This window comes from Ictidomys tridecemlineatus, chromosome 5 (assembly GCF_052094955.1).
Source record: "Ictidomys tridecemlineatus isolate mIctTri1 chromosome 5, mIctTri1.hap1, whole genome shotgun sequence".
In the NCBI taxonomy this organism is placed as follows: Eukaryota; Metazoa; Chordata; class Mammalia; order Rodentia; family Sciuridae; genus Ictidomys; species Ictidomys tridecemlineatus.
Window position 1 is genome coordinate 170023192 of NC_135481.1, and position 15100 is coordinate 170038291.

The 15100-nt window shown below is 47.4% G+C and overlaps 1 protein-coding gene across 1 annotated transcript; it reads left to right on the top strand.

The window, feature by feature from the left end:
- The first annotated feature begins 3641 nt into the window (after positions 1–3641).
- Lrrn4 (leucine rich repeat neuronal 4) lies at positions 3642–14839 on the top strand. The gene is made up of 5 exons (XM_021723173.3): positions 3642–3876; positions 4829–5495; positions 6774–6978; positions 9917–10054; positions 11583–14839. Exons 2-5 carry the CDS (start codon positions 4838–4840, stop codon positions 12778–12780), a joined length of 2199 nt encoding a protein of 732 aa, XP_021578848.2. The 5' UTR covers positions 3642–3876; positions 4829–4837; the 3' UTR covers positions 12781–14839.
- Positions 14840–15100: the final 261 nt, after the last annotated feature.

Genomic DNA, 15100 nt, shown 5'->3' on the forward strand with positions numbered 1-15100 from the left:
TGTGGTTTATCTCTAGTGTCAGAGAAGAATGTAGTTTGAAGTCTGCACATTCCAGCTCCAGCATTTGGGGAAAGAACCTGCAGCAGAGCCAGCTGGCATGGGGAGAGCAGGGCTGGGCAGTCACCTGTCACCTGGGCCAGTTCCCCTCACCCCACTCGGGGCTGCCAGAGTTTTGAAGAGAGCCAAATAGGGCTCTCTTATTTTCTGGGGCAACCTGTATTAGGGCTATTTGTTCCTGGATTTATGGGATGGGATGGTACAACAGGAGTCAAAATCACTAGAAACTCTTTCCAGGGCTTGGGTCCCACCAGGAAAATTGACTCAGCCATTCCTATGGGGATAAGCACACATTGCTAATGTTGGATAGGTGTGACCTGGTCAGCTATGTAAATAACCCAGAACGGAATTTTGAGAATGAGCCTCCCTTCCTTCTCACTGCACAACGAGGGTCTCCCCACTATGCGACCTCAGACAAGCCAATGTCCCTCTTTGGGGCTCAGTTTTCTCCCTCTGATGATGTGGGGTGATGAGACCAGATAAGTTCTAAAGTGCCTGTTGAAGCCAAGGATCTTAACCCTGGTTTTTATCTAAATCCAAAAAGGAAGGTTAGCCAAGTGTGTTCTTTCTTCCCCTGCTGCTATTTCCATTAACATAGATCTTCCAAGAGAAATTTCCATCCAAGATCCATGAGTGTGCTGGAAAGTGGGCTGCAAAATTCTTTGTGACTCAATTTTCCACCTCCATCATCTTCACCCTCACCTTAGCCTTTCTCAACACTGGGATGTTGGAGGACTTGAATTGCAAATCTTAGGCTCTTGGGTTTAATTTGTCCTATTTTGAGTCCCACTCCATGCACCCACTGGACATTGGAGAACATCACGATCCGCCATATCCTCCCATGCCTTTTCCTTTTTACTTGTCAGACATTCTCCTAAGTGCCATACTCTGGTCCTCGTCTCTGGGGCTAATGAGATAACCAATGGGGTCCTGTTGTCAGGAAGTTCATTCCTAAGTGTTGGAAGAAACATGTCAAGCACCCAGGGGCAGGCAGCCAATATCACCTGAGAAAGAACAACAAGGAAGGGCACCTAATATAGCTTGGGGGAGGCAAGGGAGGGCCTGCTTGGGTAAAATCTTGATGGGAGCTATAGCAGGTGCTGTCAGTACCCATCCATGGTCCCATAGCCCTCTGTGGAGTTGCTGACTTATGTTCTGGAAAAGGCAGATGTGCCCAGAGGTTGAAGCTGCTGAAGCACCCTGGAACCAATCAGAAGCAGAGGCTGGCTTCTCACCACTTGATGCAAGAGACTAAGTCAATCAAGGAAGAGTGCAGGAGCACTCAGGCAGGAGGAACAGCTCAGGGAAAGCCATGGGGGATAGGACCCAGTGTGGCATTGGGTGTGATGTGACATTTGGTGTGGCACTTGGAAATTTCATATACTTCTTGGCATCCTTCCACGAAGGGAACAACACTTCAGTCACCCTTTCCTGACCTCCAAGACATGCTAGAAGAAGAGAAAGGACCCTGCTCAGGATTCTTCTGCAGTCCTGTGCCCAGTGACCCAAGAAGTCAAATCAGTGTATTTTAAGAATATATTGCTCAACCATGACTTCTTTTATGATTTGGGTCTATCTAAATATCTGGAGAAATTTCTTTGTGCTTAAGGGGAATATTACAGATTAACTCTGTAATTTAACATGCTAAATAAAGCCCATGGAAGGTGATTGAACTCCGTGCTTAAATCAGACAGCTCACTAGTTAAGTCAGACAGCGCTCCAGAACCTACTCAGCTTCTGTGAGCCTCAGTTTCTTTAACTGTAACATGAGAAAAATCATACTTAGAGAGAACTCAATAGATAATGCATTTGGCATTAGGCTCTATCTTTTTAAAAAGTGACCGTGATGATGAGAGTGTACACTGTCACTGGAGGAGGCAAGGGCAAAGCCACCTCCCTACCTGAGGAGGGACAATAAGTAAACTCTTCCACACAGAGCTGCCTCTGTCTCATTAACCTTCCTAGCTCAAGGACCTGACTGGACAGCCCACTAAGGCTGTATCTGCTGGAGTGGGGGGACCATAACAATAGAACAGCCCAGAGAGCCAAGTTCAGACAGCACGTCAGCTATCTATAGAGGCCAGACCCTTGCCACCACTGATGGAGTATCCAAGTAACCCATGATAAGAAGCCAGGGCCTCTCTAGACCACTCATCCTGGGGGTTCACAGAGGAGTGCCCTTGACGTGGCTCCCTGAGGTCCTATTTTATAGACCTTCCTGGTTCACCAATTTCCTTCCTCCTGGGTACATTTCAGTGGATCTGGATTCCTCTCATCTGACCAGCTTTGCCTGGATCCCCCAAGCCCCTGCTGGCCTCAAGGTGGCCAGTCATCTCACCTGGGTGGATTGAATTGGTTCAACTCTGAAGGAAGCCTCAGGCTTTGATTCTTGGTTGGGGAACTCTTGATGCAAAGGCAGAGGGAAGGGCCTCAACTGCAGGCTGCCCACTGGCTGGTGCCTCTGGGCCAGCCCCCTTGTCCCTCCCCCTTCCCACCTTTCTCTCAACTTCTCCCTCCTGCTAGGACTCTTGGTCATGCACAGTGCAGTATTTCTAGCTCTGGAGCCAGGGCCCAGGCGCTCTGGGTGGAGACTGCATTGGCCCAATCCTGAGCATAGAACAGACCTCCCCAGTACCACCAGCCCCAGCTTGGACAGACCAAGCAATATTTTTGAGCAACACCTCTTCCCCTTACTGACATCTACATGACAAGGGTGTTTTTGAAGCTTTGGGTAGAGAAGAGGTCAAAGGAAACCTCTAGGACATACAATTACCCAAATAAACCAACGGTGTCCTGGGACTGCTCAGGGCTGCTCAGATGAGGAGTGACAGAAGGAAAGATATAAAGTTCTGGTCTCAGGATTTGCACTCAACAGAACTGGGAAAAATGAGCCCAGGCCTGCTCTCAGGCCTCTAGGGGGGCTGGGAGAAATGAAGGGAGAGAGTGAGATCAAAGGTTCTTAAGTAAAATGAGTCATCTCTGCTCTCTGAAGCTCTGCGGAAGAAGGGTGCTCTCTGCTCTAAACAAGGCTGTAAACAAAGTTCATGGTGTCCCATCACATCTTTAAGAGACCTGGGGACTTTGGTAATCAGGAGTCATCGTTCCCAGTCCCTGGGCAAGGATGCTCTTTCCTCACTTCTGCCTCCTTTATTTGTTCCCATTCCTTAGGAGAGGCAAACATCTATGCTGTCACTGACCTGGTTCTCAGAGCAACCAAAGGCAGATCTGTCTTCTGTCTCCTCTGAAGTTCTCCTTTCCTGTCACTTTCCTGTGAATCTCTGCAAGCCCTTCCCTAGACTAGAGCCCCATGCCTTCCTTGGGAGAGGGGGGTTTCAGCTCACCATTACTAGCCCACCATTCAGCCTCCATCCATCCCAAGAAATGAGAAGCACCTGGCAGACAGAATGGGATTCCTGAGAGATGACCGAGCTGCCTCTGCTTCATGTACCACTAGCTGCTCTCTGCCTCCATTCCTCAGGCCTGGAGAGGTGGAGTAAGGAAAGGTGGAGATGGGGAGGGCTGGGAGGAGGTGCCAGATCTGGAGAGGGGCAGCCCACTTCCCAGAAGGGAGGAGAGAGACAGGCAATGTGGTGTTGGCTAAAGTCAACAACGTCTGGGGGAAGGAGGGGCTGCAAGTCTGGAGAATCTCAGGCTCTCTCAGTGGACAGGGAGGGGGAAGGGTGGCTGAGGAAAAAGTAATCCCTCTGGCATTCAAAGCTGAGTTGCTCTCTAAGTCACCGGTTCCTGGAATACATAAAACAAGATCGAAGACTGTCAAGGGGTATCCAGGGGTGCCACACTCCACAAGGCAGCTTCTGGGTGAGTACGACATATTGCTGGATGAATGTGTTTCTGGCCTCAGTTTCTAGGATCTTTCTCCTTGCTTTGACCCCCAACTAGCAGCAGGGAGGTCCTTTCCCAGGATCCTGGATGGTGGCTCAGATCTAGCAGTCAGCCCACAGCCAAGGCAGAAACACACATCTGTAGTAAGGAGGGGGAGGGGGGAAGCGGTATCACACAGTAACTTCAAGATCAAGGCCTGACAGAAGTAGCTTTGCCACTTCCTAGCCAGTCCACAGCAGTGTGATCTATCACTACCTGATCTCCCAGCTTCTCTGTGCAATCCCAGGTACTCCTGAAACTCCCACCTAGCAGCTCTCAACCACCCTTCCCTGGCAGTGCTGACACTGAAGGCCTGAGGTTTTGTTGAAACCTATGTAGGACCAGGAAATCGTTGACTCCAATGTCCCAATCCCCAAGGCTGTTTTCTTATCCTGAAGGCAAACCTCAACTTGCCCCTAAAAAAAAGGGACCTCAGAATTTATTTTAGGCAAACTACAACTCACCCACGGCCTGGGAGTTCTAATGGGAAAATCGTGACAATTGAGTGTTATTGGGTATGACAAAAATCTTCCTTGAGTCCCATATTTCTATCCCAGAAGAACACCGAGGATATTCACGGCTGTGAATCTACAATCTGTTTACAGCAGAAAGGGGAATATTCCTTCTCTCCTGAAGCTCAAGAGATAGGAATAAATAAATGGAGGGGGTTACTGGGAGATTCAGGACCACAGCGGACCAATGAGGGAGGTCTCCCACAAGAAGAGGGAAGGGCATTGCTAAGAGAAGAAAGGGCAAGAAGTGTCACAGTGCCTGGGGTTCTCGACACAGGAGATGTCCACAGTGAACATCCAGGGCTTGCACCCTGGGGTGGGAACACACATTTGCCCTTCACTGGATTTAACGGGTGGCCCGGCTGTCTTTCCCACAGGCACTCACCATGCGGTGGACCCTGCTGCTACTGCGGCTGCTGAATGTGCTGCACCAGAGCCAGGCCGAGACTTTCCAGGAGAAGGTCCCGCTCTTCCGACTCACTCAGCAGGGGCCCTGGGAGAGTGACGGCAGCAACGCCACGGGCTCACCCTGCGAGGGGCTCCCGGCTGCAGGAGCCTCGGCCTTGACCCTGGCCAACCGCAGCCTGGAGCGCCTGCCCAGCTGCCTGCCGCGCTCGCTGCACAGCCTCGACGGCAGCCACAACCTGCTGCGTGCCCTGAGCATGCCCGAGCTCCGCCACCTGCCGCAGCTGCAGGTGCTGACGCTGCGCCACAACCGCATCGCAGCGGTGCGCTGGAGCCCCGGCGGCCCAGGGGGGCTGCACACGCTGGACCTCAGCTACAATCAGCTGGCCGCCCTGCCTCCCTGCGCGGGGTCTGCGCTGAGCAACCTCCGCGTGCTGATCCTTGCCGGGAACCCACTGCAGGCGCTGCAGCCTCGGGCCTTCGCCTGCTTCCCCGCGCTACAGCTCCTCAACCTCTCGGCCTCCGCTCTGGGCCTCGGAGTCCAGGATGGCATCGCCGATGGAGCGTTCGCTGGGGCGGATGGCGAGCCTCTGGCTGCGCTCAAAACCCTGGATCTCAGCAGCACATACCTAGAGCGAGGTGAGTCCGGGAGCACAGAACCCGGCTATGCACACGCTGCCAGGGACAGGAAGGGTTCCTCTAGGCGTGATCCAAGTGTTTAAGTTCACAGTAGTGGTCAACAGTAACACCAGTTGCATTTCCCCAGCAGTGGGAACTTTACAATCTCCATTTTAAGTAGGAGGTTACCAAGTCACAGGAAGGTGGAATGGCACAGGTCATTTAATGCTTGATGCTCCCAAATTGGAGCCTATTCCGCCAGCCATTCTGGGTCCAGAGCCCAAAACGTAGTCACTTTTTTTTTTTTGGTAACGATATACCCAGGGCGCTTAGCGACTAATCCACATCCCCAGTCCTTTTTAAAATACTTTTTTTTTTTTTTTGAGACAAGGTGTCACTGAGTTGCTTAATGCCTTGCTAAGTTGCTGAGGCTGGCTTTGAACTCGTGATCCTCCTGCCTCAGACTCCTGAGCCTCTGGGATTACAAACGTGCGCCATCCTGCCTGGCATCCCAGCATGGGATTCATTGATGAATGAACTTGGCACGTTTGGTGCAGTTAATGTGAAGTAACTGATGATCTCAAGATTAATTCATTTATTTTTCTACTCCGTTGGATAACATTGTTTCCGTGAATGGTGAATTATTTGAACAGGACCCAGGCAGGAGGTGAGGAAAATGGTTCTCTTGTGCTTGGTGTTCTTACTTTGATTTGCAAGGTTGATTTTATTGTTTGTTTGTTTTTTTCCTTAAAAAAAAAAAAGACTTCATGTGTCTGTAACCACCTGTCTGTCAGGGACAAGGAAACAAGAAAAGAACAAGAATGGAAAATACAGAGGAGAAGAAGCACATTCTCCATTTATTGGGAAAGCCACAAAAATTGGCTTCCAGTTCTACTCTGGTCTGATCCCCTCTCCTTACTTACATGCCTCAAAGGTTCCTCACTCCTGGGAGCCATCGCAGTGAAGTCTGGTTATTTTGTGTGTGGAGTTTAATCAGGTGAGGCAGCAGTGGGCTTGGAATGTCCTGGGTACCACTCTTACTCTGTCCCTTCTCAGCTGTATGGCTTTGGGCCAACAGTTCTCCTCTCTGGGCCTTGGACAACTTTGGCTAGAAGACAGGAAGGACTGGTCATCCGTGAGGGCCCTTCCAGCTAAAATGGCCATTCTTCTGAGATCCCCCAAATCAATAACTGCACCCATGCTTGTGACTCATCTTGTCACTTTGTTGTTTCCTTAATGATGGGCTGATCTGAATTTGTGTCTTTTGGGGTAAAGGACAGTGTCCCCTCTGTGTTTCAGTTGAACCTGGGTGGATCAGAGACCTGCCGAAGCTCACGTCCCTTTACCTGAGGAAGATGCCCAGGCTGAGGATCCTGGAGAGCGACATTTTCAAGATGACCCCTCACCTCCAGCATCTGGATTGTCAGGCCTCCCCAGCACTTACTTCCGTCCACACACACATCTTTCAAGACACTCCTTGTCTACAGGTCCTTCTGTTCCAGAAGTAAGTGTCTCTAAGACACATTTTAATCACAGAATTGATCTTTGTTCTATTATACTGTGTTGAATTTTATAGAACAAACTGGATCTTAATCTTTCTCTCCCTGCTCTTCCAAATCTTCTTTGGGGTTTTATTCTTCCTCATCCTTTGGGGCAATTGGGACAGGTCTCAGATGACCCACCCAGCAATTCAGTCCAGTTCATAGTCATATTAAAGAATAAGTTTCTTTCCAGGCTGAGAAATGTGCAGTGGGAAGAGGGGGTGAAAATATCAGGCCTCTTTTCTACTGGATCCACCTCCTTTCCTACACGTCATATAAGTTCAGTCCCTCACAGGGTTTGAGCAGGTCTGGGAGGGAAGGTCTTGTAGCTAAGATCTGGAGTTGGTGCCCTCTGGCATGGTGGATGTCCAGTGTGTCCTACTTTGGTGCCCAGGAGCAACCACTGACTTGGACGACTTTTTGTTTGTTTGTTTGTTCGTTTTTGGTACTAGGGATGGAAACCAGGGCACTTTGCCACTGAGCCACATCCCCAGTCCTTTTTATTTTGAGACAGAGTCTTGCTAAATTTCTGAGGCTGGCTTTGAACTTGGAGTCTTCCCACCTCAGCCTCCCGAGCCACTAGGATTATAAGTATGTGTCATTACACCTGGCACAGCCTGATATTTTTAAGTAAAAGAAGAATAATACTTCCCCACCTGCCTTCCAGAATCCAGTAGATGAAAATACTGTTATGAAAATACCAAAGAATTCTGCAAATATCACTGGATGTATTATTGACAAAAAAATCCCTGGGAAGTTTAGAAGTGGGTCTTGTTAGTTCTGTCTTACCCAACAAAGTCACTAGAGATGGAATTTTTCTTCTAAAAGGCTGAATAGTTATTCAAAGACAGAGCCGTTCGCTCCTTCTTTCCTTCATTCATTGAGCACACTACATTATGAAGGAAAACACTGTATGTGTCTGGATCTAACTCTTTTTTTGAACTTGATAAAAATCCAAGAACTGTGTAATGTGCCAGAATATCAACAACATAAAGTTTCTTTTTCTGTAAAACAAAGATATGACAATAGTACTTCACCTTGGGGCTTTTCGCGTGTGGAACACTGAATTTCTGGCACATAATGGATGTCTTATAGAAATATCGATGATGATGGTGGTGATGGTGATGATGGTGATGGCCCCTCTTTTCAAGGAGCTCACAGTTCAATATGTGACCAATAGCAGATGCACACGCCATGTGCTGTGTTATAAAGTAGATGGAAATAACAATGCATCAGACTGGATTGGGAAGAATAGGTCTGAAGGTGGATCCAAGCTTGTATATGTGGGCATGGTGTAAGTTTCAATATAAGTGGCACACACTTAGAGCTGGCATTCAGAGGTGATGCCTTTCACCTTCCTGGTGGCCAGAAGTGATAGAGCAGATCTGGGTGGTATGTCATTCCTTACCCAAAACATTAGCATCTGCCCCAGAGTACTAGTAAGAGGAGGCAGGTTCCCAGATAAATGGAAGAAAGGCATCCTTTGATAAGACGGGGCTTTCAGGAAAAGCACAGCTCAGGTTAATGATGAATTCTAACTGAATCCATGTAAAGGATGCAAAATCTATGAGGGCCAGGAGACTTGGAGAGAAAGGAGTTGAGGCCAAATACTCTGTGGGGACTCTAGGGAATAAAGGAAGGAGAACCAAGAATGGATTGCTGTTGCTAAGACTATTTGCAAAAAATGACCCTGGTAATCCCTCTCACCCCTGTCGGCCTGCCCCACCGCATGGTTACAGTTTCTCTCATCAGAAGGTGGTGTCTATTTCTTCACTGCTTGAAGTTGGGTTTGGCTCTGTGATTTGCTTAAGCCAATGGGATATTAGCAAATGTGATATAAGCATAAACTAGAACACAGTTGAACATAGGTTGGCCTCTCTTGTTTTGGGGACCCATGTAAAAGTCTTTTACCATGTAAAAGTCTAGGCTGACCTCCTGAGTGATGAGATGCAAGGAGAAAGGTCCTGACACACACTGTTGAGGCCACATACATGTGAGAACATCCTAGATCCTATGGCCTCAGCCGAGCTGGCCTGGACTACAAGAAGCACCAAGCAAACCCTCAGAATCATGTGAAAGAAAGAAAATGATTATTGGATCAAGCTATTAAGTTTGGGGGCACAGTTCTCTACTTAGCCAGAGCTAACTGATACACTTAAGTGAGGCATCTTTCCTAGGACTGGTATCGTGTGCCATCACCTATGCTTCAGCTGCAGTTGCATCCATTAATAAAGTTCTCATTAAGAAATTTGGGCTGGGGGTATAGCTCAGTGGTAGAGCAATTGCCTAGCATGTGAGAGGTCCTAGATTTGATGCCCAGCACTGCAAAGAAAAAAAAATAACCTACCAATTATTGTCACTGGTCTATAATAAAAATATCTACTTATGTATAGAGACTTTCATTCATAAATACTTTCATCATGATATGACCTATTGGCATGAAAGTGTTATCCTTATTTTATATGAGAAATGATATTGACTCCATTAGGTTGGCAAAAAATGAGGTTCAAAATCATCGAATGTTTTATCCAAAGCAATATCCTCTAATCCCTAACAGAATTATTTTTCTATAACACCACCATGCCTTTCTGGGAAACATTTTTTTTTGGTACCAGGAATTGAACTGAGGGGTACTCGACCTCTGAGCCACATCCCCAGCCCTATTTTGTATTTTATTTAGACACAGGGTCTCACTGAGTTTCTTAGTGCCTTGCTTTTGTTGAAGCTGGTTTTGAACTTGTGTTCCTCCTGCCTCAGCCTCCTAAGCCACTGGGATTACAGGCGTGAGCCACCACACCCAGCTCTCTGGGGAACTTTTTAAAAATGTCTGTAAAAGCCTGAGTTAATTGCTTTTTTTCTTTTCTTTTTTTTTTTGTGTGTGTTTGTGTGTGTGTTATTCAGTTGCAACTTGAGTTCCTTCCCTCCTTGGACCATGAATTCCTCCCAGGTTCTATCCATCAACCTCTTCGGCAACCCTCTCACTTGCAGCTGTGAGCTGTCCTGGCTCCTTGTGGATGCAAAGAGAACTATCCTAAGCAGGTAACACACTTACAAAACAAGATGACTGAGGTTACCTCGCCTTCAGGAGGGAAAGTTGTCTCAGTGTGCATCTTTGCCCATATGATGATACTGGGCCTTTGGGCAGCTTTGCGCAGAGCATCCCCTCCTCCATTTAGTTACACCAGGGTGGTAGAGGCTCTGTCCCCTTTCCTGCCAGCCAGAAGGGGCAAAGAACATGGAGGAGCTGCCTTGGGAGATTTTATATGGGTCAGGCTGGTAGGTGGTGACCTCGCTTCTGCTCAAAATCTCAGTCAACAGGCCACATCTACCTGCAAGGGAAATTGGGATTTGTAGTCTAGCCATGTGCCCGATGGGAAAAGGAGGTGAGTCAGGTGAACAGCTAGCTTGTCTCTGCTAAAGCAAGTGTATGTATTTTTGTCCCATTTTACAGATGAGGGAAATGGGACCTGAACAGATGAGGTACTTGCTTAAATCGATGCAGCCACTGGATGGAGAAGTCAGGTTCTATCTTCCTCCAAAACTTGATTCTCAACCACCAGACCCTGATGAATCTCCCAGATGGAGTTTGGCTTCCTGCTCCTGGGCCATTCAACTCAAGGCCTGTAGAGCTGTCTTGCAGGACAGGAAAAAAAGTATTCTTATGCAAGTTTTGGCTGGAAGAGCTGTTTTTGCAGTGAGGGAGCCACACCCAGGCTGGTACCAGGAGAAGATGGGCACTGGGGCACTAGAAATATCCCCCATGATGAGTACTCTCCAACCAGCTCCACCAGCCAACTGCTCCTATTTGGGAAACAATCCTCCCATCTGCAGGATTCTTTTCTACCTCCCATCCAAGCGCAGCTGTAATGTGAGACATAATCTGTACTCCTGTTCCCCAGGTTGCTTCCCAACACAGGTGCCCAAGGCCCTCTGCCATCCAGGGTCTCTTGCTGTGGTACTGATGAAGGAGTTGAGAGTACAGGCTGGAGCTAGAGTGTGGCTTCCTACTACCTCCTACTATTGATTTGGTGGTCACTTAATCTCTCTGTACCTCTACTGCCTTAACTAGAAAATGGGTATAATGGTGTCTACCTCATAAGATAGCATAGACTAAATTAGTATAACGTGTGAAGGATAGTGTCCAGCGCATGGCAAGCACTCAAAAATGTTATCAAGTGTGTGAATATTATCATGAGCATTCACTGCCAGGAAGCGGACAGGTGAGAACAAAAATGGCAAACTACCCTTAGAGAGTTGGGATGCCCAGAGTGCTTGCCCCAGGTTAGGTTCTGCCATTGACTAGCCATGGTATTTTGGGCAGTTGGTTCTTCTTTATGAAAATCAGTTTCCCTCTCTGCCCAATGGGAGTGGTGATAGGAGCCTTCTGAATAGATATCTTGAGGGTCAGTGAGGCCATGTGTGAGGAGCACATGCCAAGTTAGACGTGTTGGCAGGAGACATGTTGACAAGCCTTGGCAGGACGGGATAAATGCTCTGAGGATTTGAAACCCAGCTCACATGCAGCCTCAGAGCCAGGCATCTTCTAATTGGTTGGCTTCCTCTGTAGGGCCAAAGACACTATGTGCATACCGGCTGCTGAATCTGGAGGTCCCTTCTCCGTCCCTCTTCTGCTCTCCCAGCTGCCTGATCTGTGCAGGTCAGACCACAGGACCACCGTCCTGGCTTCAGACCCACCCTCCTTTGACCACTCAGCCTATGTACCATCTTCACAGGGTCCCTCCACCCAGCCTTCGGGAGGCCAACAGAGCGTCACCAACACCCGCTCCCACACTGCAGTTTCCCTCTTACAAGCTGCATGGACTCATGGTGATGCTGGGCAGGGGACTGCCCAGTCCGGTGTCAACTCCACAGCAAGTTACTATAACTTCAGTGTTCCACCCAATGCTGCCAGCACAGCTGGGACAAATCATGGAGGAAAACATACTACCAGGATTGTCCTTGAAACTGATGTCTCAGCTGCCTCCACCCCACAGGCCAGCAAACACCACGGTCCCTTCCCCACCTCAAGGAACCCTGTGCACACAACTCAGCCTGATCAGAGGTCACAGGCCACTCCCCAGGTTCCCCAGCCAGGTCCTTCGGCAGGCGGGATTCCAGTCATCTTGTTGGATGACTATGGTGAAGAGGAAGGGACCAAGGAAGAGGTGAGAGCATCTGAACAGTATGTCCCTTGTGATTACCATCCCTGCAAGCACTTGCAGACCCCATGTGCCGAACTGCAGAGGCACTCAGGGTGCAGCTGCCCTGGCCTCAGCCGGGAAGACACTATCCCGGACCCCCCCAGGCTGCAGGGGGTGTCAGAGATGACAGATACATCAGCACTCATCCTCTGGTGTGCCCCCAACTCAGTGGTGCATGGGTACCAGATCCGCTACTTCGCAGAGGGCAAGGCAGAGAACCAGTCAGTGGTAGAGAACATCTATGCCACCGCCCGTCAGCACCCTTTGTATGGGCTCTCGCCTGGCACCACATATCGCGTGTGTGTGCTGGCAGCCAACAGAGCTGGCCTGAGCCTGACTCGGGCCTCAGGCTGGAGGAGGGCATGCACCAACTTCACCACCAAGCCCAGCTACTTGGGCATCTTGGCAGGACTGTGTGCAACCAGCAGTCTTCTGCTCATCAGCACGCTAGTGCTGTCTGTGTGTCTCTGTAGGCGGGGTTCGACGTCACACAGGCAGTGCTACGATACACACTTGGTGGCCTTCAAAAACCCAGTGATGGCTGAAAGCGTAGCTCAGTGGTAGAGCACTTGCCTAGTGTGTACCAGGCCCTGGATTAATGGGTTCAATCCCCATTACCAAAAATACACAACAGGAACGACAGCAAAATCAAACAACCAGCCTTTGGTTATCTGCTGGAGCTCCAGATCCTCAATTAGCCCAGCTTCCTTCTAATCAAACTCCATCAACGTTCAGAAGAAGATACAGAGGATTAAACAAAGGACAACAGAACAATGGCCCAGTGGGCTCCAATTCCATGAAGCCAGCATGCCTGGGGCACACAGGGAACTTGCCATACTGTTTCTTAGCTCAAGGAACAACTGCTTTCCCTTCCTTCTACTTTGCTCAGAAACCTGGTCAATGCCAGACCACTCTCATTGGCACCTGCCATTCTTTTGTGTGGTCTCCATGGGTTTTCAGCAGTTAAGTGCTCCTCAGTATCCAGTAGAATAATATATGGAAGTTGGAAGAGAGAAAACAGAAATTACATAACCCAATGTCTTCTGTCATATGGGAAATTACTTCCTTGGGTCTTCTTAGCTAAAGTCCCCTTACAGTCAACCTTTGGCTAAGGCACAATTAATGAGCTGTATTATTCAAGGACTCAACTCCAGTGGATTCTTAATCTGAGAACTGGCAGCCAGGGAAAAGAGCTACTGTGGTTTCCTGAAGGCCTTCTGGGTTTATTAGTTGCATTGCAAAAAAAAAAAAATGTCCTTCTTGCCTTCCAGTTAAAACTGGTCTTCTGGGAACATCTCTGAAATGCAGGAAAAGGCTCTTAGTTTAAAAGTCAGCACTTACTGCATTTCACCCAAGTCTGAGTGGACAAAGTTACTATAAATTCCTATTTAAGGAAGCATAATAAGCTTACTTTTACAAACTTTGTTTAGATCTAGAAAAGAAATGAGCAAGAGAGAATCTCTAAGCTCTGGCCAGAAGCCAAAGCATCTCTCAATTATATCAATGTCTTATGATTTGTGTCTGTGTAGGATGCATCTACTCTTTCATTTATGACAAACTTAGTGGGGGAAAGTGATTCTATGAAATTATAACTGGGGCCTTTATTTCTAGATTTTGATATTCTGTATTAGCATTAATCTTCTGTGGCTGCCATATTACCAGAAACTAAATGGCTCAGAATACCAGAAATTTACTTTTTATAGTTCAGACCAGAAACCCCAAATCAAAAGTTAGCAGGGTTGGTTCCTCCTCTTGAAGGTTCTGATGGAACCTTTGTTTCTTTTTCCCTTCGCTTCTGATGGTTGGTGGCAATCCTTGGTGCTTCTTAGCTTGTAAGGTATTATTCCATCATCTCATGACATTGTGTCCAAATTTCCTTTTTCCTGTAGACACTTAGTCATTTATTAAGGCCCACTGTAATCCAGTATGACCTCATCCTGACCTGATTAAATCTGCAAAGACCCTATTTCCAAACAAGGTCAATTCACAGGTACTCTTAAGGACTTGGCCATATCTTCTGGGGGGCATGATTTACTCCATAACAGCAATTTTTTTTTGTAAGAAAAAGCCATTTGAATCCTATATATTTCATTCCCAAAACATTCTGCAGAAACTAAAGCATATCAAATTTTGAGCTGAATAACTGAACACTATATATTTCTAGGTGTTTGAAATTTTGAAAGTTTCCTGAAATTCTAATGTGTATCTCTAACTTCATCACATCTGCAACCAAGAGAATTAGACTGATTTAAAAGATCTCTCCCAGCTCCTACATTATAAACAGGCTGGTACAATTTATTAAAGAACAGATTAATATTTTAGCCTCTAAGCCCATACAGGTCCACTATCATCGTCTGGAGATGGAAGACCGCGCTGCCAACATTTAAAAGGATGTTCCACCCTTCTCACAGGCTTATTTCTTAAAGTTTACATCCTCACAGATCTCTCTCTCTTATATGAAAGTACAAATAACAGCTCTGACCAACCATTTTCTGCCCTTGCCATAAGGGTTAAATTATCCCTCCTCCCATGGACTGCAAAAAAAGAAAAAAAAAAGCCAAAAATGTGACAAATTAATGTAAACTCCTGACATGTAATTAAATGATCCCAATGTTTTTACTAATATTGTCTATTCTGTGAAGACTTCAACTTTGTGTCTTGAGTCTATATGCACACGTACTTGAATATGCCTAATTTACTACAATTGCAATGTTTTATAAAATGACAGAATTTATAATAATCCAGGCTCCAAGAATCTGAGGAGACTTGGACCATTTTTTCTAATGGTAGATGTGGAAAAAGTATATAGAACAGAGCCAGATTGATCTTAATCTCAACAAGATTATGGATCCAACTCATGTCACCCCAAACAGCAACACTAAAA